Source organism: Sorex araneus, chromosome 3 (genome assembly GCF_027595985.1).
Source record: "Sorex araneus isolate mSorAra2 chromosome 3, mSorAra2.pri, whole genome shotgun sequence".
Classification (NCBI taxonomy): domain Eukaryota; kingdom Metazoa; phylum Chordata; class Mammalia; order Eulipotyphla; family Soricidae; genus Sorex; species Sorex araneus.
Window position 1 is genome coordinate 26166861 of NC_073304.1, and position 26790 is coordinate 26193650.

At 46.7% G+C, this 26790-nt stretch overlaps 2 protein-coding genes across 6 annotated transcripts in view; both read left to right on the forward strand.

Annotated features, from left to right (window-relative positions):
- Positions 1–3010: 3010 nt before the first annotated feature.
- Positions 3011–11791, forward strand: ACYP1 (acylphosphatase 1). Of its 3 annotated transcripts, none has more exons than XM_055131688.1 (3): positions 3011–3090; positions 3658–3749; positions 11378–11791. In XM_055131688.1, exons 2-3 carry the CDS (start codon positions 3666–3668, stop codon positions 11591–11593), a joined length of 300 nt encoding a protein of 99 aa, XP_054987663.1. In that variant the 5' UTR covers positions 3011–3090; positions 3658–3665; the 3' UTR covers positions 11594–11791. The 3 variants fall into 3 exon arrangements, with proteins under 3 accessions (XP_054987663.1, XP_054987662.1, XP_054987664.1); XM_055131687.1 differs by lacking the exon at positions 3011–3090 and adding an exon at positions 3097–3233; XM_055131689.1 differs by lacking the exon at positions 3011–3090 and adding an exon at positions 3140–3268.
- Positions 11792–12947: 1156 nt separating this feature from the next.
- Positions 12948–26790, forward strand: part of MLH3 (mutL homolog 3) — a 33085-nt gene continuing 19242 nt past the window's right edge. The window contains exons 1-6 of one of the 3 annotated variants that reach the window (XM_055133300.1): positions 12948–13022; positions 14704–18012; positions 22926–23024; positions 23729–23814; positions 24791–24895; positions 25529–25601. In XM_055133300.1, coding sequence (XP_054989275.1) covers positions 14766–18012; positions 22926–23024; positions 23729–23814; positions 24791–24895; positions 25529–25601 — 3610 coding nt within the window. In that variant the 5' untranslated portion in view covers positions 12948–13022; positions 14704–14765. The remainder of the gene's footprint in view (positions 13023–14703; positions 18013–22925; positions 23025–23728; positions 23815–24790; positions 24896–25528; positions 25602–26790) is intronic. The other 2 variants (XM_055133302.1, XM_055133301.1) reach the window with 2 other exon arrangements.

Genomic DNA, 26790 nt, shown 5'->3' on the forward strand with positions numbered 1-26790 from the left:
CGTTGCCTGGAAACGAGAGAGCGTGGGCGCCCAGCCCCGCCCCCTCGGCGCGGCGGGCAGCGCGCAGGCGCACTCGGCGCGTCGCTGGCTGACCGAGCGTCCAGCCCTGCCCTTGAGGACCAGCGTGGGGGAGTGCGGGGGCTGCAAGAGCGTTCTTCCCTGGGGCTCGGTCCGAGACGCGGCCTGGCAGAGAACGATGCTCGCGGACTCTGGGGAGTGCCCTTCTCTGGCCAAGGACGGAGCCCCGAGAGGTGCTCGCCGCTGCTTGGGCCTCCCCATTCCAGTGGTGTCAGTCCACCTTGCAGGACTGGGCATGCTGCTAGCCTTCCATTGCACGCTCGGGTGCAAAGCACCGGCCCCAGGTATTGCTGGGAACCCTTGCCCCGTGCTTTTTTCGCGCCAGCAGTTTGGGGCTTGCTGTCAACTTTGAGCATCTTGACTAGGTTTTGCTCTGCTGTATCTTTCCATGGTCATTTTGTAGCCAATCTAATTATTTTGACATAATGTTTTACTCTCACGGGGTAACTGGCCGGCTCTTCTTACGGCCCAAGGATGACTCAGCCAAATGAAACGATAATCAAGTTAACTACCAGATAGAAAATAATCAGTCTAACCTAATTTCAACACTAAGTGATATTCTATAACTTGTTAACATCAGAGGAGAGTTTATTTGTCTTCATGCTTCAGTTCATTTGTGTAAACTGTCCGGAACAGGCAGCTTACTTTTTTCTCGTAACTTACTCACAATTATTCGTGCACATGGGAACAACTTAGTAGTAGTCAGCTTTAATGCTTCTACGTGGCTTGTCACTGCTTTTATATGTTACAAAGCGATTCCTTGCTGGGCTCTCCAAAACAGTTCTTTTGTTGTTTTCTCTCCTCCTTGACTGCTCTGTGCATCAGCTCCAAATAGCCACTCATCTCTAGGTTCCAATGATCTCAGCCTGGGGCTTGCCTGTCATCAACTCTAGAAGCTTCTCTCCACACTGACAGCGTTCCTCCACCTGCCTCCCTTCATCTTGACTTCCTTCCCTCTTGCTTCTGAAGATAAATTTCTCCTCCCAGAGTTCCTTTCAGTCTTCCTCTGGAGTTGGCCTCATTCTTTAACCCCTCAGTTTTAGTAGTATCTTGGGGGGGGGGGGGCGGGCCACATGCGGAGATGCTCTGGGGTAATCTGGCTCTGCTGTTGGGAATCACTCCTGGCTGTGTTGGGGGGACCATGAGATGCCAGGGATTGAACCAGGCTTGGCTGCGTGCATGGCAAATGCCCTACACACTGTACTATCTCTCAGCCCCATTTTAGTAACTTTTAAGTTTATCTACCCACACATCTTCTTCCTTTTCTAAAATTTTTTCCTTTAAATTTTTTCTACCTGCATATTTTAAATATGCTTCACTTCGCCCCTGCAAAGTAAACCTTATCTCCCTTCATTTACTCCCGCTCATGTTAAGGTCCCATTCATTTCACTCTTTTTGTTTTGGGACTACACCTGGCAGTGTGTGTATGGAGGTGGAGGGCAGCGACTCCCAGCTCTATGCCCAGGGCTCACTCCTGGAGAGGTATTCAGAGGGGATGTGGATGCCAAGGATCAAACCCAGGGCACCAGCATGCAGAGAATCTATCTATTCAGCTCTTCAATTCATTCTCTCAAGAGTTCTTTTGGTTTGTTTGTTGTATTTTGGCATCACACTGAGCTATGCTTAGGGCATACTCCTGGCGGTGCTCAAGGGATCATATGGGGTACTGGGGAACCAATCCAGGTCAGCCATGTGCCAGGCAACTGCCTTACCCACATACTACTTCTCCGAACTCTCAATAGTTCTTTTTTTTTTTTTTTTTTTTTTTTTTTTTGCTTTTTGGGTCACACCCAGCGATGCTCAGGGGTTACTCCTGGCTCTGCGCTCAGGAATTACTCCTGGCGGTGCTCAGGGGACCATATGGGACGCTGGGAACCGAACCCGGGTTGGCCACGTGCAAGGCAAACACCCTACCCGCTGTGCTATTGCTCCAGCCCCTCAATAGTTCTTAATAGAAAACTTCATTCTCTATTAAGAAAACTTAACAGAAAATTGTCCTCACTTCCATCCCCACTTCTGCTTCTACCCCTATCGTCCAGTCCTCCCAGGAACAAGACCAAAGCGGCCCATTTTGCAGCCTTCTCGACATCACTGATTTTTTTCCTCCCTTGAACTTCTCTCATAGTCCCCACGGCTTCTTGGTTTCTTCTTTCAAGTCCTTCCGGACCTTCTCCAAGTGTCTGATACTTCATCTTTACACACCTGCTCCCCAAATTTAAATTTGTCTCTAAAGCCTTGTGTACATTTCCAGGCCTTATTTCCCCTAATGATTTCAACCAAAAGGTTAGACTGTTAGGTCTCACCTATGTCTCAACAACAAGCAGTTTCGCTTCCTTGCTGGTTGCAGCTCAAATTTCCAACAGCTCTGAGGTAGCGGTACCCCGAACTCAAGTGACAGAAACAAGCTCATGATCACTTCCCCTGAGCTCTTCCCGACCTGTTCCTCTCCTGCTCATTTTCCCTGCTTCTTATCACTCCTTCCTCTTATTGCTAAGCAGACTTCGTGTGAATTAACTTTTGCAGCGTGTCTCACCTTTGGCCCTTTGCATTCTGCTGCCCTAGGTCAGTTCTTCCTCACCCCCCTTTATGTATTCGGGGGCAGGATGGGGCAGACCACACCTGGTGGTGCATAGATTCTACCACGCCCCTTACGGCTGTGCCGGCACACTGCAGGCTCTCGGTATATCGTTAGTGAAGGACTGGAGTTTTCTCAAGTTCTCCTTGGAGAAAATGAGACAGAGGCCACTTCATGCGGTGGGGAGAGACCTCATCCGCGAGGCCCGAGCCTAAACGCGGGGCAGACCCGCACGCCCAGTCTCGGCTACGCGCTTCCGCAGCGTCTTGAAATCCCGCCCCGTGGGCGGGCGCTGGGCCAAGAACTCCATTTCTATTGGTTTTGAGGATGATGGGCGTGAAGGCCAGCGAAGGGGGAGCTGCCGTGCGGAGCGCGGCGGTTACGCACGAGGGTAACAGTTGACCGGGTGGTCGCGGTGCGGGCGGAGCAGCCGGACGGTGAGCCTGGGAGGCCGGCCGCCGAGGTGTTGGGGCTCGGGGTGGGGGGCTTCACCCGCAGATGTTGAGGGTTTTCTCGGGGCTGCGTGGACTCCAGGTCGGTGGAAGGGCAAGCCCGGGGAGGCGGCCGGACCCCCATCCAGGTGGGTGGATGTGGGGAGGCACCTGGACTGCGCAGGTCAGTGCCCTTAAATTAACCTCGGTGGGCAGTTGCGACCCTGAAGATCCCCCTAACTTCTTGTCACTTTACACGCTCGCATACTTATCCCCACGGGCACCTTCAGGGCCTGGAGCAAAGGCAGGTGAAACCTGGAAACTGGCTGGGCTGGGTTGGGGGCTGGGACGGGTTTGGAGGAGCACACCGAGGGGTGCTCGGGAATTTCTCCTGGACTTGTGCCCAAGGATCACTCCTGGCGGTGCAGGGGACTAGGGGATCCTATGTGGCAACGGGATCAAACCAGGGCTGGCCACAGGCAAGGCAAGCGCCGTCGCCCCTGTGCTAGGTCTTGGTCCCTGGGAGAAGGTTGACCGGCCCTTTCCCTTCTCTGCTTTCCTGGTCTCCGACAGGTGTGAGCATGGCCGAGGGGGACACCCTCATCTCGGTGGATTATGAAGTGTTTGGGAAAGTACAAGGGGTGTTTTTCCGCAAGTATACTCAGGTATGTGACCTTCGCTTTGGGGACACGCGAGAACCACAGGCCTGAGCAGTGTAAATGGTGGAAGCGTGATACAGAAACGTCTTGTAGACCCAGGAGTGTGTGAGGTTTGCAGCGGGAAAGCCCAAGTTCTCCGTCATCGTTGGTTTGGGGGGTGGGAGGTGAAGGTGAGGGCACGCTGGGAGATGCTAAAGGGTTACTCCTGTCTCTGTGCTCAGAAATTACTCCTGGTGGTGCTCAGGATGCCAAGGATGGAACCAAATGCAAGGAAAATGCCCTTCCTCCTGTCCTATCTCTCCGGCCCCTCTCCGTGTGGTGGGTGGTCCCGGGCCACCTGGATACACATATTCAGGAGCTTCCAGGCTTCTCCCTGCTGTGGTGTCTAGATCCAAGATATGGCATGAGATTAACACCGGGCATGAGGTGCTTTCTCTAGAATCCATCTTTTTCTTTAGACTTCTGTGACCTCACATGTCTTCCCTTTCATTTAATTATTTTTCTATTCTATTGGGCATGGGCTTGCCTGCCCAGGTGCTGGGAATGAGACCCAGAACCTTACATGCAAGGCAAGTGCTCTACCACTGACCTGCCCTTCCCCCTCTCTTCCCCGCCCCTGCTCGTTTTGGCTTTGATGGAATAAGGACCTTTTCCAGGTGAAACTTTTCCAATGAAAATACTTTATCCATTCCAGGATAAGTAATGGTAATACCGAACGTGGTGTGTGGTATTCTATGAGTAATAGAGAATAGCTCAGGAGATGAACATACTATTGGCAACCTCTCGCGTAGTGTCACTAATCTTCCCACAGCATGCCCGTACAAATGCAATCTCGGTTTCCCTTCTGTCTTATTCTGTCGGATGGTGCCTTACCAGTGTATTTCCAGCCCCAGAGATAATGAGTCAAGACGTAGAATTTGCCAAATGTCACATTCCTAGGATGGTTATTTAGGTTTGACTTAAGACTTAGTCAAACCCTAAGTCTTTGAAATATGCTCAATATCTTTTTTTTTTTTTTGGGGGCTTTTTGGGTCACACCTGGCGATGCACAGGGGTTATTCCTGGCTCATGCACTCAGGAATTACTCCTGGTGGTGCTCGGGGGACCATATGGGATGCTGGGAATCGAACCTAGGTTGGCCATGTGCAAGGCAAACGCCCTATCCGCTGTGCTGTTGCTCTAACCCTGAAATATGCTCAGTATTTTAAAAAAACAAAAAAAAAAAGATTAAGGAGCTGGAGCAAGATTATAGAGGATAGGCCTTGCACACGCTGACCCAAGTTGATCCCTGGCATTCCATATGGCCCTCTGAGCACCACCAGGAGTGATTCCTGAGTGCAGAGCCAGGAGTTACTTCTGAAAATATTGCCAGGTATCTTTAATATTACTGCCTCTTTCCAGCTATTTGAAAATTTTACGATCAGTGTTATATGTGAAACAGAAAATACCTGTTTAAAAAAAAAAAGAAAAGAAAAATTGCTGAATGCTGGGGATGTGGTTCAGCTGTCACGCTTGCCTGTGAATCACTGGGTTGGATCCCCAGTCTGAGAAGGGGGGGCCCAGAATCAAATTCAATTTAGTTCAGTATTTGGGTCAGGATATAACTCAGTGTAAAACACTTGCTTTCCATGTGTGAGGCCCTGGTTTGATTCATAACCTCAAAGTAAGAACAAAAGAGAAAAAAACAGTTGCTGGAAGTTAAAGGAAGAGGGAAGAGTTATGTTCCAATTAACTTTGCTGCCAGTTATGCAGGGTAGGTTTCTGCAATTGAGCAAATGGACAGTTTCAAAGGTAAATTTAAAGCTTATTGAATAGGGGAAAGGACCAGGTGGTGGTACAACCCACCTTTCTTCACTTTCCTCTCTGTTCCCCAGTTTGAGAGAGAATAAAAGAATATAGAAAAATAGGAATAGGTAAATTAATTTTCTAGGAAAATTTCACCTTCCACATTATTAGATTTAGTATCATTATTTAAATACATGTTGTTTTGATCTTTGTTTATAGCTGCAGTCTATTATCAAGATGCTTAACTAGGGGCTGGAGCGATAGCACAGCAGGTAGGGCATTTGCTTTGCATGCGGCCGACCCAGGTTTGAATCCCAGCATCCCATATGGTTAGGGCATGCTGGGAGATGCTCAGCGTGCCCTATCCCATATGGTCCCCTGAGCACTGCCAGGAGTAATTCCTGAGTGTAGAACCAGGAGTAACCCCTGTGCATCACTGGTGTGACCCAAAAAGAAAAGAAAAAAAAAAAAACAAGATGCTTAACTAGATTCCATCTCTGCTAGAATCAGATCAGCCTAGGGAGTATTGTCTTTCAGTTCATGGATACGGAATCACAGAACGGCTTTTTTCCCCCTGAGTTGGAGTCAGACCTACCCAGGGCTCTCCCCCTGAGCTGCATCCCCTACCTCGTCTTGCCTTTTGCTCAGACTTTCATTTTTTTTCTTTTCTTTCAACTTTTGGGGCCACACTTGATGATGCTCAGGAGTTACTCCTGACTCTACACTCAAGAATTACTCCTGGCAGTGCTCGGGGAACCATACGGGATGCTGGGGATTGACCCTAGGTCTGCCACATACAATGCAAGCACTCTACATGCTGTACTGTCACTCTGGCTCTAGACTTTAATTTTTTTTTTCTTTTTGGGTCACACCTGGCAATGCACAGGGCTGACTCCTGGCTCTGCACTCAGGAATTACCCCTGTCGGTGCTCAGGGGACCATATGGGATGCTGGGAATCGAACCCGGGTCGGCTGCGTGCAAGGCAAACACCCTACCCGCTGTGCTATCGCACCAGCCCCCTAGACTTTAATTTTTACAGCAGTATTTTATAGTTTTCCACAAATATATTGCCCTCAGGGGACCATAAGGGATGCTGGGAATCGAACCCGGGTCGACCGCGTGCAAGGCAAATGCCCTACCTGCTGTGCGATTGCTCCAGCCCCTTCATTTCCGTTTTGAATGTCTTTTTTTTTTCTTTTTCTCTGGCCTTGCTAAGACCTCCAGAAAAATAGAGAGGAGAAATGAGAGCCAACATCACTGTCTTAAAAAGCTTGGTGGGGGGCAGGAGTGATTGCACAGAGGGTAGGGCGTTTGCCTTGCACGCAGCCGACCCGGCTTCAATTCCCAGCATCTCATATGGTCTGAGCACTGCCAGGAGTAGCCCCTGTGCATCGCTGGGTGTGACCCCCACCCCAGAAAAGCTTGGAGGTTGGGGGTTCTGGTTCCTTCCCTTATCTTTGCCATTGCCATTTTATGCGCTGCTTAGTTGTGTGTTGTGCTTGCTGGAGGATTGCACTTATTTGTGATAATTTCTCTTCCTGGGTTAAGGTATTTCCCAAGGGTCGCACACTCTGTTTAATTGCGGATGTGTGGGTGAGTGGGTAGGATGTGCTTTGGACCACACCTGGGCTATTCCTGACTCTGCTCTGGAGTGACCCCTGGTGGTGCTTGGTGGAACATATGCTGTGTTGGGAGTAGAACAGGGCTTAACTCCTGCAGTACTTGAAGGGACTATTTGGGATGCCGAAGGGGGGGAGGGAGGGTTGATACCTGGTTTGCCCCATGCAAGGCAGGCACCCAACTAGCTGTACTACTGCTTGGGCCCCCTTGGTACACTAGAGTCACATGAATCCTCTATGAGGTTGATTGTAATGTCCCCTCTGAATTTCTGAACCTCTCTTTTCTTGGTATGTATAGCTATTTTTTTTTTTAGATTGAGGCTAGAATTAGTGATTACATTCCCTAAAATGTTTTCAGATGACTGTCTATGCCAAAAACATTGGTAATGGAAATGTCTAGCAAAAGGTTTGACAGTATTGGAGTCCTGGGAGACTGCAGGGCTAAAGCACATACTGGCATCCTTTTTTTTTTTTTTTTTTTTTTGTAGTTGGGAGGGACTTTTTGGGTCACACTTGGCGATGCTTAGGGCTAACTCCTGGCTCTGCAGTCAGGAATTACTCCTGGTGGTGCTTGGGGGACCATATGGGATGCTGGGAATCGAACCCGGGTCAGCTTGCGTGCAAGGCAGACGCCCTACCTGCTCTACTATCGCTCAGGCCCGCTTCCCTTCTTTTCCTACTGTTACAGGAACTCCTGCTCTGATCTTTTATTGCTTCCTTCTTGTTCTGAGTCAGCTTTGTTCTTCTCATTTTGTTTCATAAGTAGAAGTCTAGATTGTTGGTTTGAGGGGAATTTTTTTTAGATTGAGGCTAAAGTTGGTGATTACATTCCTTAAAATGTTTTCGGATGACTGTCTATGCAAAAATTTGGTTATGAAAGAGAATTTGATTTTTTTGAATTTTCTTAGGGAAAAAAATAGCTTAGTTCAGCAACACTGTTACCATTTTTTAAAAAATGCAAATAAAGCTTAAGGATGTGGCTCAGTGGTAGAATGCTTGCCTTGCATGTATGAAGCACTAGGTGTGACCTCTGGCACTGCAAAAAAATTGATAAATAAAAATAGGAACTGGATACTACAGGGAGTAAGGTGCTTACCTTGCAGACAGCCAGGCCCATTTAGATGATAATGAGACAAATGCCCTCCCTGCTGTACTATTGCCCTAGTTCCTCTCTTTTTTTTTTTTTTGTAGTGCTTAGGACCAAATCGAGGTATCTGTACACTACTGAACTACATCCCCGATCTCCTACAGTCCATATTTAGTGCTGTAAATGGACACATATTGAGAAAAAAGGACCAGAGAGATAGCACAGGAAAAGTATTTGCCTTGTATGTCACCACCCTGGTTTGATCCTAGGCACCGTATTTGGGCCCACAAGCACTGTGAGCACAGAGTCAGAAGTAAGCACGGGTGTTGTCGGTGTGACCCCAAGCCCCCAAAATATTAAATACTAATTTTAAATTAATTAAAACATTAAATTTTTAAATATTGTGACCATGCAAGGCAGTGGTGGGGTCTGAACCCAGGGCTTCCAGAGCATGCACTTTAGCCCTGCAGCTCCCCGGCCCGCATTGGCGCACCTTTAGTTAGACTTACCAAGAAAAGAGAGACTCAGAAATTCAGGGGGGACATCATGACTATCTAATGCGTTTATACTTATCTGTGCACCACATACAGCCCCCCCATCCATCACCAGGAGTGATCCCGCACACAGAGCTTAAAGCACAGCCAGGTGTTGCCTCAGGAACCCCTCAAGAGGGGCTGGAGGGATAGCACAGCAGGTAAGGCGTTTGCCTTGCATGCGGCCAACCCGGGTTCGATTTCCAGCATCCCAGATGGTCCACCTAATCATGGCCAGAAGTAATTCCTGAGTGCAGAGCCAAGAATAACCCCTGTGCATTGCCAGGTGTGACCCAAAAAGCAAAAGGCAAAGGGGAAAAGAACCCCTCAAGATAAAATATTAAGAATACCAACAGAGAGAGAGAGAGAGTACTGCAGGGAAAGCACTTACCTTACATGTGGCCAACCTGGGTTTGATCCCCAGCACCTCATGTCCCCTGGCCCATGCCAAGAGTGATCCCTGAGCACAGGTAGAGCCAGGAATGAAGTCTGTATTCTTCTTTAGGAATGGCCCTAAAACGAAGACAACCAAACACAGAATTTTGGGTAGTAAGGACCAGAGACATAGTATAGGGGTTAAGGTACTTGCTCTGCATGTGACCGACCCTGGATTGCTCCCAGTACCACATGGTCCCCCATTCACTGCTAGGGGTGACCCCTACACAGAGAGCCAGGAGCCGGACCTCAGCCCCAGCCCCCAAAATGAGTTATGGATAGTCTTCTGCTCCAGGTCAGTTGGAAGCATAAAAGTACAATTGGCAGTTGCGTGTATAGTCTTCCTCAATATCCATTCTTAAAATATTTGGGGGGCTTGCTGCCACCCCCGCAGCACCCGTGCTTACTCCTGACTCTGTCCTCGCATTGCTTGTGGGCCCAAATGTGGTGCCTAGGATCAAACTAGGGTGGCCCACATGCTAGGCAAATGCCCTAGCTCCTGTGCTATCTCCCTGGCTGTTTTGTTTGTTTGTTTGTTTGTTTGTTTGGGTTTTTTTTTTTTTTTGCTTTTTGGGTCACACCCGGCGATGCACAGGGGTCACTCCTGTCTCTGCACTCAGGAATTACCCCTGGCGGTGCTCAGGGGACCATATGGGATGCTGGGAATCGAACCCGGGTTGGCCACGTGCAAGGCAAACGCCCTACCCGCTGTGCTATCGCTCCAGCCCCCTGTTTTGTTTTTTTAATGCCTTCATTTCCAGCACTAAATAGGTGCCATAAGAGGCCAAGCACATAGCTCAGTGGTAAAGTGTAGGACACCTGGATTTGATCCCAGCACTACCAATAAGAAGGTACTAGAGCAATAGTACAGTGGGTGGGGCATTTGTCTTCCATGTAGCTCACCCTAGGTTTGTTCTCCAGCATCCAATATGTCCCCCCAAGCCCAGAAACCCCAGAAAAGAATATGCTGTTGCTACCTCCAGATTTTCATCCCTTAACTGCGCATATCCCTTACACTGTTATTGACTGTAGTTTCTCTTGTTCATTTACAAACATGCCTTAGACTGAGCGTAATTGATTTGATGGATGCTCTCCAAATATGGTTTTGCTATGCATCATGTTTTTTTTGGCCACCTTCAGCGAACTCCTGCATCTGCTGGGTCACCCTTCAGGCGTGTGGGCATGTTATCATGTTAACTCCCGTTTTCTGTTGTGCCCAAGCCTCTTCCATATACACAGGTTTGATGAACAGTAACGTTATAAAACGCTGTTGTGTATCTGTACAAAAATAAAATCTCTCAAACACTTCATCTTCCCCAAATTTTCAGTCTTTTTCCAGTTTTAATGATTTAAAGCAATGAGCCTTGGGAAAGCTGAGAAAGAGCAGGACAATGAGATGGTCCTATAAGTGGCTTCCAACTCTAAAGCATCGTGGCTATTTAGAAGAGAAGGTCAAGTGAAAAGCCTAAAGATTATGTGATGTCATGAAATTTTGGTGTATGGTTGATCACTGTCAGGCTTTTCACTCTCTAGCAGGATGACAGAAGATGAGCTTTGAATGCAGTATAAAACCCTTGGGTTAGACAAGTTCTCTATAATGAGAAAATGTAGAAATTGTTCTCAATTACAATGAGAGCAAAGGAATGAATTGCCCAGGAAATTGTGAAATACTCTGCTGATCTTTAAAAATATAGTGGACACTAATTCATCTGGATTTGTTTAGGTGTGGTCCTGATTAAAGACAAAAAAAAAGAAAAAAGGATCAGATAACTTCATGTTTTTTTCTACTTAATATACCCACTAAATTTCCTGATTAGGGAAAGAGAAAGTGAGCACGACCTTCTGAGTTTTCTACTAACAGTCATCTTTAGGAAATCATTGTGGAAGTGTCTCGTTTGGTCCTTAATCCGAAGTGCTTAGTCATGTTGACTACACTGAAAAACTTCTAGTTCCAGGCTTTTTAGGGTTAGAGTAGAAGGAAATGGAGTTAAGTGGCCTGTGTTCATGTTCAGATCAGCAATGAGATTCTCCTAGCTGTCTTCACTGTTCTGGACAATATCAAATTTGTTTCAGTGGCTTGATTTTTGGCCAAGATTCTGGTAACAGATGTAACCTTTTTTTTTTGTTTGACCTCACAGGATTTGTCTTTTTTTTTTTTTTCTTCTTACCCTTAGGCCGAGAGTAAAAAGCTGGGATTGGTAGGCTGGGTCCAGAACACTGAGCAGGGCACAGTGCAAGGACAATTACAAGGTCCCACCTCTAAAGTGCGTCATATGCAGCAGTGGCTTGAGAAGAAAGGAAGTCCCAAATCCCACATTGAGAGAGCAGATTTCAACAACGAGAGAGTCATCTCAAAGTTGGATTACTCAGATTTCCAAATTGTGAAATAATGTCCTAAATTGACAATTTCTAGGAGAAACACCATGGTTTTATTTTGTTGTTAAGAGGTAAATATTCTGTATTCAGAATTTGAATATGTCGGTAAGTTATTTTAATACCACACGTGAATGTTATTGTCTATTCTGTAACGGAAGGATTACAACTGTACACAATTCTAATCAATAAAGCTACATTCAGGACACTCTGTATGGGGAGGGGCATTTTATTTTTGGTGAATTTCATTTGGGGCAAAATAAAAAAATTTAATTAGAAATCATCCGTGGGAAGAGAATTTTGAGGCAATTTAAAGAGGCCTAACAGAAAGAGTTACTTTGAAGAATTGCTTTGAGTGGTTTCCATGAAGTCTTCTTCAGGATTGAAAGCCTAATAAAAGCAAATACTGTAAATTCAGTTTGTTTGTTATTCAAAGGATGTTTTACAGCCCTTACTTTTTAGTTGTCTCGAATTTCTGCTATCATTCCTTTTCCTCTGAGCAAGGAATTCATACAGAGCAATGTTATGCACTAAATTATTAAACATACAGTTGTATGTCCTGTATATCTCAGAACTATATTTGGAAGTAGGCCTTAAGGAAGTAACTAAGGACAAATAAACTCATTTTTGTACTGAGAGAGATGAGAAGAGAACCACCAACCAACCAAGGCAGAGCCCTCAGGAGTAATCAATCACCTTGGCACCATTTCAGGCTCAGAACCCCCAAACGCTAACAAAATACACGAGTTGTTTAAAGCACCCTCTATGATATCAGGGCAGCTCTAGCAAACTAGTTAATAACCAGGATTTTGCTTCATCTACCCTGCAAGTCTCCCTTGGGTTGGTCAGCCACTCAGCCGACAGTGAAATGCGTCCTGGGCTTGACAGGTTTGTTTGTAAATTTGTAAATTTCTTGTTTCCACGGAAACGAGACCATGCAAAAACCCGTGCACTATTGCCCGAACACCTCCTGGCGGGGTTCTGGATTGCACCCACTTCCACTAGGAAGACAGGCCGCTGCAGCGGTCCGCGGAGACTCGAGCTGGGTCCTTTCCAGTCCCGGTCCTGCCCGGCGCGTTGGACGCAGCCCGGGACACGGCCGCTCTCGGGTTCGGCGCAGGCCGGGCATCACCGCGGGGCGCTGGGGCCACGGCAGGAAACGGACGAAATGCTTCCCGCCGAGAACGCCCTCCTCGGGAACGGAAAGCCTGTTCAATGTAAAATACGCATCGGATTAAAGAACCCAGGGGTGAAGGGTCCAGGGGCTAAAGGCTTGAAAACCCGCGGCCCCGGGGCGCGGTCCTGGCGCGCATGCGCCTCGGCGGGCGGTCGCCGGGTCGCGGGGACGGCGCATGCGCGAGGGCGCGCGTGCCCGCGCCTCGTGAGCCCCGCGCGTGCCCGCACCCGAGGCGGTTGGTCTGCAGGGCCGGCAACGCGCGACTGGAGGTGACCTGGGGGGGCAGCGCGCGGCCTCGGGGCTGGGCAGGGGCTGCGAGCCGGCGGGGGCGCGGCGGGGGAACGGGCCGGTGCTGAGCGGCCCAGGGGCACCCTCGGACCCCGGAGCTGCCGTGCAAGAAGGCCTGGGGCAGAAGCAGGGGCGGTGGGTGGGGAGCTGGTACGGAGACTCTGGTTTATTTATGTTGGTTTGGGGGACACGCCCAGCACTGCCCAGGGCTGACTCCTGGCCCTGCTGGGGGACCCTGTGGGATGCTGGGCATCGAACCTGGGTGGGCAGCGTGCACGGCAAGCGCCCTGCTGCCTGTCGCGTTGGCCCAAGTACGGAGACTCCTTAGACCTGTCTCCCTGCACACCAGTCCCCACCCACGCTTTGCTGCCCACTGCCAATGTCCATTGCCTTAGCAATCATGAGGTCTGCAGTTAGAGCTCCGATTTTACTTGGTTTGCAAAAAAAAAAAAAAAAAAGCTGTTCCCATTAGGGAGAATCCAGCCATGCTGTTCTCTCGCCCACCTGGAAGAGCCGGGGGCCTGGAATCGCACCATAATCTTCAGTTTGTTTCCCTGCAAGAAAAATCAAATTCACACGTCCCATCTTTATTGCCAAGATAGACATCTTCAAAGACCAAAGGTGTATCGATGCCCCCCCCAACTAATAAGGATCGTATGAGAACTATTAATCAAACTAGTCTATGAAGAAGATATAAAATGAAATGCTACAAAAAGGTTTACAATGAAAAGGACTTTCCCTTTCCCATTCGCATCCACTCCCGCTCTTCCCGGAGGCAGTTACCTGCCACTGCCAACAAAAACAATAACCCCTGCTTGCATCTCCTTGCTACAATTTGATTTTTTTTAATTGCCTTCGGGTCTCTCATCTTCCTTGTTACAATGTTTTAACACTTTATTATATAATTTTTTTCTGAAAGTCATGGGATATTGTGTAACATACAAACATTATGAAACTAACAGACCCTTTTTTTTTTAATGAAAAATTTCTAGCTAATGTTTCTTTCTTAGCTGAATTTAGGTTAGCATCTGTTTTTGGTGAAGTGACTAGAATTTTGAATGCTATCTTTATGGGTCAACTTCAAGGGTGATTATGAGTTCACTTTAGGGCATTTGGGATTTAGAAAGGAGCAGTGAAAATGATGAAATTGTGGCTGTTGCTTTGCATGTTAAGTCTGTTGCAGGAGCATCAGAGCTGTGTGATCTGACTAGAGATCAGAGGAAGCATTTGTTTTACAATGTGGCGTAGTGAGAGATAGCAGGCCAGAGAGGTACCTCAGAAGGAGAGTGCCTGCCGGAGGCCTGGGTTCTGTACTTGGGTCACACCCCTCACCCCACCCCACAAGGAGTGACCCTCAAAGCAAACAATGATTATTTACCCCTAGTGCTATTTCTTTTTGTTTGTTTGTTTGTTTGGGGAGCCATACCCGGCTGTGCTCAAGGCTCACTCCTCCTCTTTGCTCCAGAATCACCTTGTTGGTGCTCAGGGGACCATTTGGGGTCCTGGGATGAACCCAGGCTGGCCTCTTGCAAGGCAAACGCCCTACACACTGCTGTACTGCCGCCCCTGCCCTCGAGTGCTGCTCTTCACAGGGTTTGAGAGAAACGATGATGATTCCCTCTGAGGCGCTGATAGTGTGTCTGCTTGTTTTCCCTCTCATAGGTGATTCTTTCCAGTGAGAGGAGGAAACCCGTGCCTGGCCGCTCACCAGCTTTCTCTTTGCCATGATCAAGTGCCTGTCAGCCGAAGTCCAAGCTAAGTTGCGCTCCGGTGTGGCTCTCTGCTCCCTGGGCCAATGTGTGGAGGAGCTTGTCCTCAACAGTGTTGACGCTGAAGCAACATGTGTGGCCGTCAGGGTGAATCTGGAAATCTTCCAAGTTCAAGTGATAGACAATGGTGTGGGCATGGCGAGTGATGATGTCGACAAGGCGGGAAATCGGTATTTCACCAGCAAATGCAACTCCATCCAGGACTTGGAGAATCCAAGGTTCTTCGGTTTCAGAGGAGAGGCCTTGGCAAGTATAGCTGACATGGCCAGCGCTGTGGAAATCTCTTCCAGGACAAACAGAACAATGAAAACTTTTGTCAAACTGTTTCAGAATGGAAAGGCCCTGAAAGTTAGCGAAGCTGACTTGACTCGACCAAGTGCTGGAACCACAGTTACCGTACATAATCTGTTTTATCAGCTACCTGTGAGGAGGAAATGCATGGATGCCAGACTGGAGTTCGAGAAGGTCAGACAAAGAATAGAGGCGCTCTCACTTATGCATCCCTCCATTTCTTTCTCTTTGAGAAATGATGTTTCTGGGTCCATGGTCCTTCAGCTCCCTAAAGCCAAAGACATATGTTCCCGATTTTGTCAAATCTACGGACTGGGTAAGTCCCAGAAGTTAAGAGAAATAAATTTTAAATATAAGGAGTTTGAGCTCAGTGGCTACATTAGCTCCGAAGCACATTACAATAAGAATATGCAGTTTTTGTTCGTGAACAAAAGGCTAGTTTTAAGGACAAAGTTGCACAAACTCATTGACTTTTTACTCAGGAAAGAAAGTATTATATGCAAGCCAAAGATTGGCTCTGCCAGTAGGCAAGTGAATTCAAGCCCTCGGCAGCGGTCTCACCCCGAGCTCCATGGGATATATGTCATCAATCTGCTGTGCCAACTCTGTGAGTATGATGTGTGCTTGGAGCCAGCGAAAACTCTGATTGAGTTTCAGAACTGGGACAATCTTTTGATTTGCATCCAGGAAGGAGTGAAAAGGTTTTTAAAGACAGAAAAGCTGTTTGTGGAATTGTCGGGTGAGGACATCAAGGAGTTGAGTGAAGATAATGATTTTAGCTTATTTAGTGCTACGTTTCAGAGGCATGTGCCCTCTGATGAAAAGTGTGACCAGTTCCGTTTCCAAGAAGCATGTAGTAATATATTGGATTCCTATGAAATGTTTAATCTGCAGTCCAAAGCTGTGAAAAGAAAAGCTCCTATAGAAGGCACAGAGGCACTGGATTTTAGGGATTCGGAAACTCTCGGGAAAAAGACAGCTGATTCATTTTTGCATACTTGTGAATCAGAGGGCTCCAGCCATAGTCAGATGACAGAGCCCTCTTCACCAAACGAAGATAGAACTTGCTCAGAAGCAAGGATCTTAGAACAAGTGGCAGCTGAAGCATTGGAAGCAGGAGAAAATGAGAAAAATAAGAATTCTCACTTTGAACCTAACTCTTCAGAAGATCTATGTAGGGTCAGCTCAGAAACGTTTGCAAGACCTTTGCAGAGAACATATCATTTTGAGGACCGTGGAGAAGATCTAGAAATACAAAAAGTCAGCGCTACTGTTCATGGCCTAGCTGCCAACATCCTGAGAAACAACAGAATTCAGAATCAACTAGAGAGACATAAAAAAGCTACTGATTTGGCATGCCAGCCTCTGCCTTTTAAGACGTCACTGCGGGAACATGGTGCTCAGAGAGAGAAAGAGGAAAGTAAGAAAGAACTTGGTGATTGGGGAAGAATGAATGTTTTTAGTTGTGGACAAGTTAAATTATCTTCCACTGGCTTCATAACTCATGTGGTGCAAAATGAACAAGCTAGCCCAAGGGAAGCACAACTTTTGTTTAAAAATTGTGTTCCATTTGGACCGAGGAGGGAGAGATTTGGAAGTTGCCATTCAGTGGAGACTTCAGACGTCCAAGATTTAACCAGCACTTTTAGTGAAGGATGTGCTCCAGCGCCCAATAAAAAGTTTTGCAGAGCAAGTACAAGTTTGGGGCAGGAGGAAAAACTTATATCAACCTATGAAGATCTTGCTGCTTCTCAAAAAGAAAGTGAAAAAACAAGCACAGATTGCTTATTTCATGACTCATCCTCTTTTCCTTGGTGTAGAAACGTTTCAGTTGGTAGTAAGAAAACAGATAAGTCAGTGGGTCCCTTCAAAATCATAACCTGTAAAAAGCTGAGCTTAAATGCACAACTAGGATCCTTAGAGAAGTTTAAAAGGCAGTATGGGAAGGTTAAAAGTCATCTGAATACCGAAGAGGAGGAAAATAATTTCAAAATCCCTACCAATCTCAGTCTCCACGTTGACTCTGATGCCTCCCAGAAAGACAAAAACCACTTAGATAATTCTGACATTCAGAAACTCACTACTGTGAAACAGAGTGATTCAACTAGTTGTCAACAAGTAAGTAATATCCTTGATTCAGAGGAGTTTCCATTCTCCAAGGAAAAAGACTATTTGGAACAACAAATGCCTTGCTTGAAAGAAAGTCCTATAACTCTGCAGGAATTAGCTCATCTTAACAGAAAAACTGTGGATGTTGAAAAATCACCTGAATCACTAGCCTCTAAATTAGCCAAGATGAAAAGTTCTGAAAGAGAGAACCCCACAATGGAAATGATGAGTCATTTTGGTGAGTTTTCACAATTGGATAGGAATAACAGTGATTCGTGCAGTGGGCTAACCCTGGATTCGCAGTCGCTTACCAATGAACACGAAAGAAACGAGAGTCGCATCCTCCAGATGCCAGACTCTGTCACACAGACTAATTCCTTCAGTAAGGTTAGTGAAACACATTCTAACAACAGTCTCCCAGAGGGCTCTGTGATACCTCCCTCGCTATTCCCTTGTAATAATGGTGCACTTAATAGTGAAGCTTCGGTAGCTTCACAGCAGATCAGAAGTCCTGCTTCTTCCAAAAGCCTGTTTGTGAGTCAAGTGGAAGACCTCCCAGCTGACCAAGCTGAAACATGCTTTCAGGCTGAGGAGTCCCTTACAGCAAGGACTTGTTCAGAAATTGAAACATCCAACACATGTTCTTTGGATTGGCAGCAGCATTTTGATACAGTCTTGGGAAGAATGGTTTACATCAACAAAATGACCGGACTGAGCACATTTGTCACACCTACCGAGGATGTGCAGGCTGCTTGCACGAAAGACTTGACCACCATGGCTGTGGATGTCAGGCTTGAGAATGGTGAGTATACTATTTCTGGGCAGAAAGCCGGGATTCATGGCCCAGGAGAAGACTACTGTTCAAAGAGAGAATCTCACTGGATAGAACATTTTTTAAGTTCAGTTTTAAAATATGGTTTATGGCTAATCTCTAAGTCTGATCCTGTTTGTTGTTTTTGTTTGGGGGGGTACATACCTGGCGGTGCTTGGGGCTCCGTACTCAGGGATTACTCATGACAGTGCTCAGACTGTATCCACATTGTATGTGGTGCTGTCGAGCAAATCAGCATCGGATATGTGCAAGCCAGGTTCCTTCAGCTCTTTACAATCTCTCTGGCCCTGATGTTATTGAAATCTAGAAATACAATGAAATACAGGCCTGTGGTTTCATGTATATGAAGATGATGACATGGTCCATTAATTTTTTTCTCTGCATCGCCATGGGTTGAACCCAAGACCTCACACAAGCAAGGTGTGAGTCAAATTTTAATGCAGATGTTAGTATTATGAGAAGATCTGCTGTGTTTCCCAGCCCCATCTTCCCATTTCCCAAACACATAGCTCTCCTAGAAATTTATCTTCAGAGGCACTTGGAATGCCTGGTATTTTTCTAGAAGTGTTTTTTTTGTGATTCCTAGATTAAGGGCCAGAATAATCCTATAATCTAGGTTTCCCAGTAAAAACAATGGCTCAGTACAGTGCAATATTTAAAAACTCTTTATTTCCCAGAAAATTAGGACTTGGGCCAGAGCAATGGAATAGTGGGTAGGGCACTCGCCTTGCCCTTGGCCAACCAGAGTTCAGTCCCCAGGACCCCAGACGGTCCTCCAGTCCCCACCAGGAGTGGTCTCTGAGCACAGAGCCAGGAGTAAGCCCTGAGCACTGCTGGGTGTGACCCCGAAACAAAAACTCAGAAAGTTAGGACTTCACCATACATGTTCTGGAACGTAGACTAAGGATGTACTTAATAACTATGCTTTTCAAAAGTGCTTTCATACGATACAGAAGCTAATTCACTGAATCTGATTGTGGTTTGAATAGCTGTAATTCAGGAAGATAGTAATGCGATGTTCAGATAAATTGTTACACAACTCTTTATTTTGGGGGCTGCACCCGGTGGGGCTCAGGGCTTACTCCAGGCTCGGTGCTCAGGGATCAGTCCCGGAGGGCTCATGTGTGATGCTGGGAATCTAATGGGGTTTGGCCAAGCGCAGGGCAAGGGCTTTACCCGCCTTGCCGCTGCCTCTCTGGCCTCCTCACACAGCCACTTCAGAGCCTGCTGAGAACTCAGTTCTCAGGTCTCACCGCCTTAGAAGTGACATTGTTTTGGCAGTCTGTTGAGAGCCAGATGTTGGGAGATGGTGAGGCTGATTTCCATCTGGCTATTATCTTGGTTTTACATCAGAGGATAAACATTAAAATGTGTGTTCAGATTAAAAGCCTTGAAGGCTATAAAGGAACTTAAGTTATATGAATGTGATTGTAAATTAACTTAGGATGCCTCCTGGGACGACTCTCCCGCAGGAAGCTCTGATGATTTAAGGTTAAATAAATCTTTGGGCTTTTTGTTTGGTTTTGGTTTGGGGGCTACTTCGATGGTGCTCAGGAGGAGGGGATTCCCTGGCTGTGTGCTGGGGGTCACTCCTGGCTGTGCAATTGAGACCATGGGGTGTGAGGATTGAGCACAGCCTGCACTCAGGTCATTGAGCCATCTCGAACCCTGTATCTTTTTTTTTTTTCTTTTTGGGTCACACCCGGCGACGCACAGAGGGTATTCCTCGCTCTGCACTCAGGAATTACCCCTGGCGGTGCTCAGGGGACCATATGGGATGCTGGGAATCGAACCCGGGTCGGCCGCGTGCAAGGCAAATGCCCTACCCGCTGTGCTATCACTCCAGCCCCTCAAACCCTGTATCTTTTGTTTCTAAATGGAGTTGGGGTTTTTTTCCCCCCTTGCAAGAAAATCATCACTCTTCTTTCCTTCTGTTTGTCTTTTGGGTCATACACCCCTGGTGCTGTTTAGAGGCTACCCTTGGCCTAGTGTTCAAGGGACCATGTGGTGCCAGGGATCCAAACTAGTCTTCTGCATACAAAGCACGTACTCTAGCCCATTGAGCTCTCTGTAGCAACTCCAAAAATTTTCAGAGTATTAGATAAATACTTCCTCTTCCAATACTGGTTTTTTTTTTTTATTTTTCACTTTTTTAAGGGTCCCACCTGGTGATGCTCAGGGTTTACTCCTGGCTCTACAGACTCAGGAAAAACCTTTGGTGGTGCTTAGGGGACCATATGGGATGCCAGGGCTGAAACCCGGGTGGGCCACATGCAAGCAAATGCCCTACCCACTGTGCTATTGCTCCAGCCTCTCTTCCAATGCTGTTTTTGAGACATCGGTTTGCTCTTAAAGAAGCACATGGTTTGGGAGTAGTGGAGACCTCCTCAGTGAGAGCTGAGTCCCCCCAGGGCAACACCCCGCAGTGTTCACGAGGCCATGCGGTGCTGGGGATTGAGCCTGGGGCTCCAGCATGCAAAGCTTAAGCTCCAGTCCCTTTGTGTTAATGATCCAGACCCATGTGTGTTTTTTTAATCAATGTAGTTTTACATCCTAATTTGTAGTGAATGCTTATCAGAGGCAATGCTGAAACCCTGGCACCTCATCTTTTTGAAATGCCATTGCTTTTAATAAGGTGACCAGAAAAAAAAAATAAAAACAGATTACATCCAACTGAGAAGACTGTTGCTAAAACAAAGGGAAGTCTTAGTTACTGCACTCAACATAAACTTCTATGCCTGTTTGTCTTTTAAACCCTTTAAACCGCCTTGTTTGTCTTTTAAACTCTTTAAGCTGATTTAAGTTTTAATTAACAAGTCTTACTGGGAACTTTCAAAGGGCATGTCAACCCAGAATTTTATAAGGGTTTTCTATAAAATTTATATATTTAAATTTGAACTGCCCCTGGCACCGTGTAATCCCACCAACGGCCAACATCCAGAGACTTAAAACCAAGCTCCTGAAAGCAACATCTCCCTCTGGGAGAACCTGGCAAGCTACGGAGAGTTTCCTGCCCACATGGGAGAGCCTCCCAAACTCCCCATGGTGTATTCATGTGCCAAAACCAGTAACAACGCTGGGTCTCATTCCCCTGACCCTGAAAGAGCCTCTAATGCAACATTGTTGGGAAGGACGAGTAAAGAGAGGCTTCTAAAATCTCAGGGCTAGGACGAATGGAGACGTTACTGAGACCGCTCGAGAAATTCGAGGATCAGTGGGATGATGATGATGATGATGATGATGATGATGATGATGAAATTTGAATATAAATTCATGTTGATTCATAAGATAAATGTTATATTTAATTTTGTAATTTAATAACATTCTGGGGGGTAGAAAAACAAGCTCCTTGAAAAGATAGCTCAGAAGCACCCACTGGCGCATCCTCAGTCTGGAAATGGGGACGTTGTGCTGGAAGCACGCCGGTCCCACAGGGTGAATGGTCGGGAGGTGAGTATGGAAAACAGGAACTCTGAAGATAATTTTAAGGAGTGCCAGCAGTTTTTTCTTTAAAACGTCTTTGCTTTCTCGGGGCCAGAGCTCTAGTACAACAAGCAGGGCGCTTGCCTTCGACTCGGCTGACCCAGACTCAGATCCCTGGCACCCCACAGGGTCCCCCCAGCACTGGCAGGAGTGATTCCAGAGTGCAGAGCCCGGAGTAATCCCTGAGCATTGCTGGCCAAAAGATTAAAAATAGAATAAATAAATAATTAAATATCTTTGCTGGTGTCCTCTCTGTGACTGGTGATATACACTTTTTTTGTTCACCTCGAAAAGATAGCATTCTGAATTCATCTCTCCAGTTTTTAATTTGCTGGGATTAATTTTATTGAAACAATAAACTCATCATTTTGTTGTTCAAAACCTGTCAGTTTAGCAATTTGCTTTGTTTGGGGGCACACCCCGTGGTGCTCCGGGCTTACTCCCGGCTCCGCACACCCAGGGGTCACTCCTAGCGGTGCTGCGGGGACCATCTGTGATGCTGGGGATCTAACCAGGGTCAGCCACATGCAAGGCAAGTGCCCTACCCACTGTATTGTTTCTCCCGCTCCTTGGGGGTGAGTCTGTGCAGCTGTGAACTGACGCTCTGCTCTCTGGACTCGCCCGTCTCTTAGGGAAAACAGTTATCAAAGCTCGTTATAAAATGACAAGACAGACGTAATAATAGAAACTTACATTAGGGATATGGAAAGATTGCACCAGGTGGTGAAGGGTGACAGTTTAGTACCGCTGCCCATGGGACCGGCTTCTCAGCTCTGGCACAATTGACATTTGGAGTTAGATTATTATCTGTGGTCAGGTTGGTCCTAAACATTGTAGGACATTTAGCAGCATTTTATTTATTTATTTTGTATTTGGGGCCACACTGGTGATGTTCAGGGTTATTTCTGACTCTGCACTCAGGAACCACTCCTGAAAGTGCTCGGGGGATAATATGGGATGCTGGGGTCACACCCTTGTTGGCCCATGCAAGGCAAACACTGTACTGTTGCAGTACTGCTGTACTGTTGCTCCGGCCCATCAGCAGTATTTTAGCAGACTGTCTACTGGGTGCCAGTGGCAACCCTTCCCTAACTTGCGACAACCCATAATATCTGATACCATTATCCCAGTGGCTCTCAGCAAAAATATTCCCCCTGAGAATCCTTTGGATCCTCATTCCATCTGAGACAGACGCACAGTGGGTCAAAGCATCTGTGCAGAGTGCTCCACGGGGGTCATGTCATTCAAGACTCACAGTGAGGCCCAGTGGGGGGTGTGTTCTGTCTTTGGCCTTATCTTTATTCTGCTCGCAGGAGAAGAGATTTTTATGTTCCTTACCCTTTTAATCGTTTGTTTATATTTCGATTCCAACAGTCAGTTTTTTTCTGTTTTATCTTTAGGGTCTCAGTACAGGTGTCATCCTTTTCGAAGTGACCTTGTTCTTCCTTTCCTCCCAAGAGCTCGGAAAGAGAGGGCTGTGATGGGCCCGACTAACAGAGGTAAGGTCGGTCCCAGTGATTGCCAGGACACCTAGGACAGAGCGTCCCACCTCCCCCCCAGAGAAACAAACAAAGCAGGGCTGCATTATGGAGCCTGATCAGTGCCAGCTGTGCCTTACTGGAACCAGGAATTCCCCGTGGTCTTGTTTAACAGCAGAACTAAGTAATTCAGTGCATGCATGTAGATCAGGAATTACTTTTCCAGACTTGAGGTCAATACCGAGCGATTATGCACAGTCTGTGGTGTCTTCTGATTGAGAAGATGTTTCTTGTTTTCAGAGATTATACTTGTACTCCATGTTGCAAGTCTTTTATCTAAACAAAACTCTAAAACAAATAAAACAGCAGAACAAAAACAAAACCACCACAGACATTGATTGTTTTTGTCTTTGTTTCTAGAAGTAGATAAGGCATATTTGCACCTAGGGGGCATCACGCTACTAATGTGCACCCATTTCTTCAGGACTCGTATTCTAAAGGATCTTTTCTGTGTAAATAGTTTGGAGGAAAAATCACAATGCCAGAAGATACAGTCATCATCTCTAGTTTAAAAAGATCAAAAACAATTTAGAGATAGAGCGAACAGGGTACATGTGTAGCAAGTGGGAACTGTATGGTCCTGAGTCTGCACCGTGCTGGGAGGCCGGCCCCCCTCTCTCCCTGAGCCACTTGGTGCCAACTTCACCTGTTCCGTTTTGCCCTAGATGCTGCAGGCGAGGCTGCTGGTCCAGACTCACTTCAGTGTCTGTTCTCAGAATGGGACAATCCCGTATTTGCCCGTTACCCGGAGGTGGGTTTGCAAGCAGTTTTCCTTTATCTGTTATTTTACACTTTGAACTTTATTTAAGCAGGGGATGGGCATGAAGGACCATCACTGTATCACTGTCACTGTCACTGTATCAAATGCTCATCGATTTGCTCAAGCGGGCACCAGTAATGTCTCCATTGTGAGACTTGTCGTTACTGCTTTTTGGCATATCGAATACGCAACGGGTAGCTTGCCAGGCTCTGCCATGGGGGCGAGATACTTTCAGTAGCTTGCCGGGCTCTCCGAGAAGGCTGGAGGAATCGAACCTGGGTCGGCTTCGTGCAAGGCAAATGCCCTACCCGCTGTGCTGTCACTCCAGCCCATGAATGACCATACCAGTTTGTAATCATGAAGGAAAAGTAGACATGTTTCCAAGTAATGTATCTGGAAGTTCGAATTGGATGCAGAGAAGGAATCAGAATTCAGAGCCCAAGAAGGGATCGAGACATTTTGGATGATATAATCGGGATGTGAGTGGAGGATATGTTTGCCACTCTTAGAAACACTGCTTGCAGCTTTGGCAGAGTGTTTGGGCAGCGTGAGTGCAGAATCATTGTGAGACAAAGGAGGAACAGTTCCTTACCGGACCTGGGCAGATGTTCCTAGCATTATCACAGGATGTACTTGGGTGTTCTAATGAGGGCATATCATAGCTGATTATCTGATTACCGATCTTCCAGTTAAGATGTCTTTCAAAATTGGATCCTGGGGCATTGGCAAATAGTTATTCTGAAACAGTATTGGCTTCTATCAGTAGTTTTGTTTATAAAACAGAAGTCATGTGACCAGTAATTGATTGAATTCTTTTAATTTCTTTATGTTCCCTGAATTTTGCTTACCCTCTAGTGGGTTCAATGAAAATGAATCTTTTAAAAGTACTTTGAGATCTTTTGTAAAACCGATCTGCGGACATAAAAAAAGATTAAATTTGAGCAATGCTTGTGCTGGGTCTTTCTAGGTTGCTGTTGATGTGAGCAGTGGCCAGGCAGAGAGCTTGGCTGTGAAAATCCACAATGTCCTGTACCCCTACCGCTTCACCAAAGACATGATCCATTCAATGCAGGTAAAAGGTGGACTCTGAGACCTCATTAAAAATAAGTTGCAGATCTAAGATAGACTAACCCCTGTGAAACAGGATTTACTTAATGGTACAGACCAAGGGCAAATATCTTGGGGTTTTTGTTTGTTTTTTGTTCATGTGTGTGCATGTGTGTGTGTGTGTGTGTGTGTGTGTGAACAAGGACCCCACACAGCGACAGCAGACCCTCTACCTCGTCCTTCACACACTGGTGACTTTTGAGATTCCTCTCGACAGACTGTCTTGTCTTCTCCAGTATAGTTTTCTTTTTTTTGCGTAAAACTTTAAATTTTACTTCAACCCTTTTAGCAATTTCTGGTCCTTATTAACAATTCTCAGGCTCTAGTACTAAGTTTTAAAGAATCATTTTGTGGGGAACACTCCAGATCTCCCCCAGATTTGTTATCATTGTCGTGTCCTGCCCCTCGTCCCCCCCTCGGACGCCTCCCTCTGCCCTCCCCAGAGTCCCCGCCCCTCCTGTCTCTGCCAACTCCTTCCCCTTCTTTTGATCCACAGCCCCAGAGGGGAGTGTTACAAGGCAAACTAAGTTTTGTTTTTCTCTGCAGATAAGCCTCTGGTATTTCTTATTTAATGTTAAATGTTTATTTGAATGTGCAGGTTCTCCAGCAAGTGGATAACAAGTTTATTGCCTGTTTAATGAGCACTAGGACAGAAGAGAATGCCGGGGCAGGTAAGACTGGAGTTGAACCTCAGTAAATAACCAGCTGCCCTCTGATAGCCTCCTTTTAATGCATTTGTTTTGGGGCTTTGGGGTCACACCCCTTGGTCTCGGGGGCTCCTCCGTCTGGCTCTTTGTTCAGGGATCACTCTGGTGGAGCTCTCTGGGGGCCACCTGTAGTGCTGGGGGTGGAACTAGGGTCTCTGCATGCGGGCAAGTGCCATAACCCCTGTGCCAGCTCTCCAGCCTCTTAAGGTGTCTTATGTAGACTAAAGCTGCAATGATTTATTTTTGGTGTCACGTCTGGTGATGTTCAGGGGTTTCTGCTGGCCCTGCACTCGGGAATGAGGCCTGGGGGTACTCATGAGGGGGCTATGGGGTACCCTTGGTTGGCCACATTAATGATCTTTGAATATATTAGGAAAAAGCAATTCAAATTAATACTATAGAGAAATAGGTGGTTTTTGTTTATTTGTTTTGTTTTGTTTTTGCTTTTTGGGTCACATCCAATGATGCTCAGGGATTCTTCCTGGCTATGCATTCAGGAATTACTCCTGACGGTGCTCTGGGGACTATATGGGATGCTGAGAATCGAACCTGGGTGGGCCGCATGCAAGGCAAACGCCCTCCCCGCTATACTATCGCTCCGGCCCCAATACTATAGAAAAATAGTTTTAAAGTACATTTAGTTGTCTTTTAGGGGATTTTTTTGTTTCTTTTTTTGGGGGGAGGGGTGTTGGTTCTTTGGGTCACACCCAGCAATGTTCATGGGTTACTCCTGGCTCTGCACACAGGAATTACTCCCAGTGGTGCTCAGGGGACCATATGGGATACCAGAGATCAAACCCAGGTGTGCCGCATTCGAGGCAAACGCCCTACCTACCTACCCCACCCTACTATCGCTTCATCCCTAGTATATTTTGTTTTATGTACATGCCCATAAATATGTTAGATAAACACTGTTACTATTAACAGTAGTTACCTTGATAATATGAGTAAGCAGTGAGGAAAGGGAAAGTTTTTATTTTTGACCTTTTAAAATAGTTACTGTGGGGCCGGAGAGATGGTACAAGGATTAAGGCACTTTCTTTGCATGTGGCCAACCCTGATTCAATCCCTGGCACTACAGAGTTCTCTGAGCACTGCTGTGTATGACCCAAGCCTCCCACACACATCACTGTCATTGTCACTGCCATCCCGT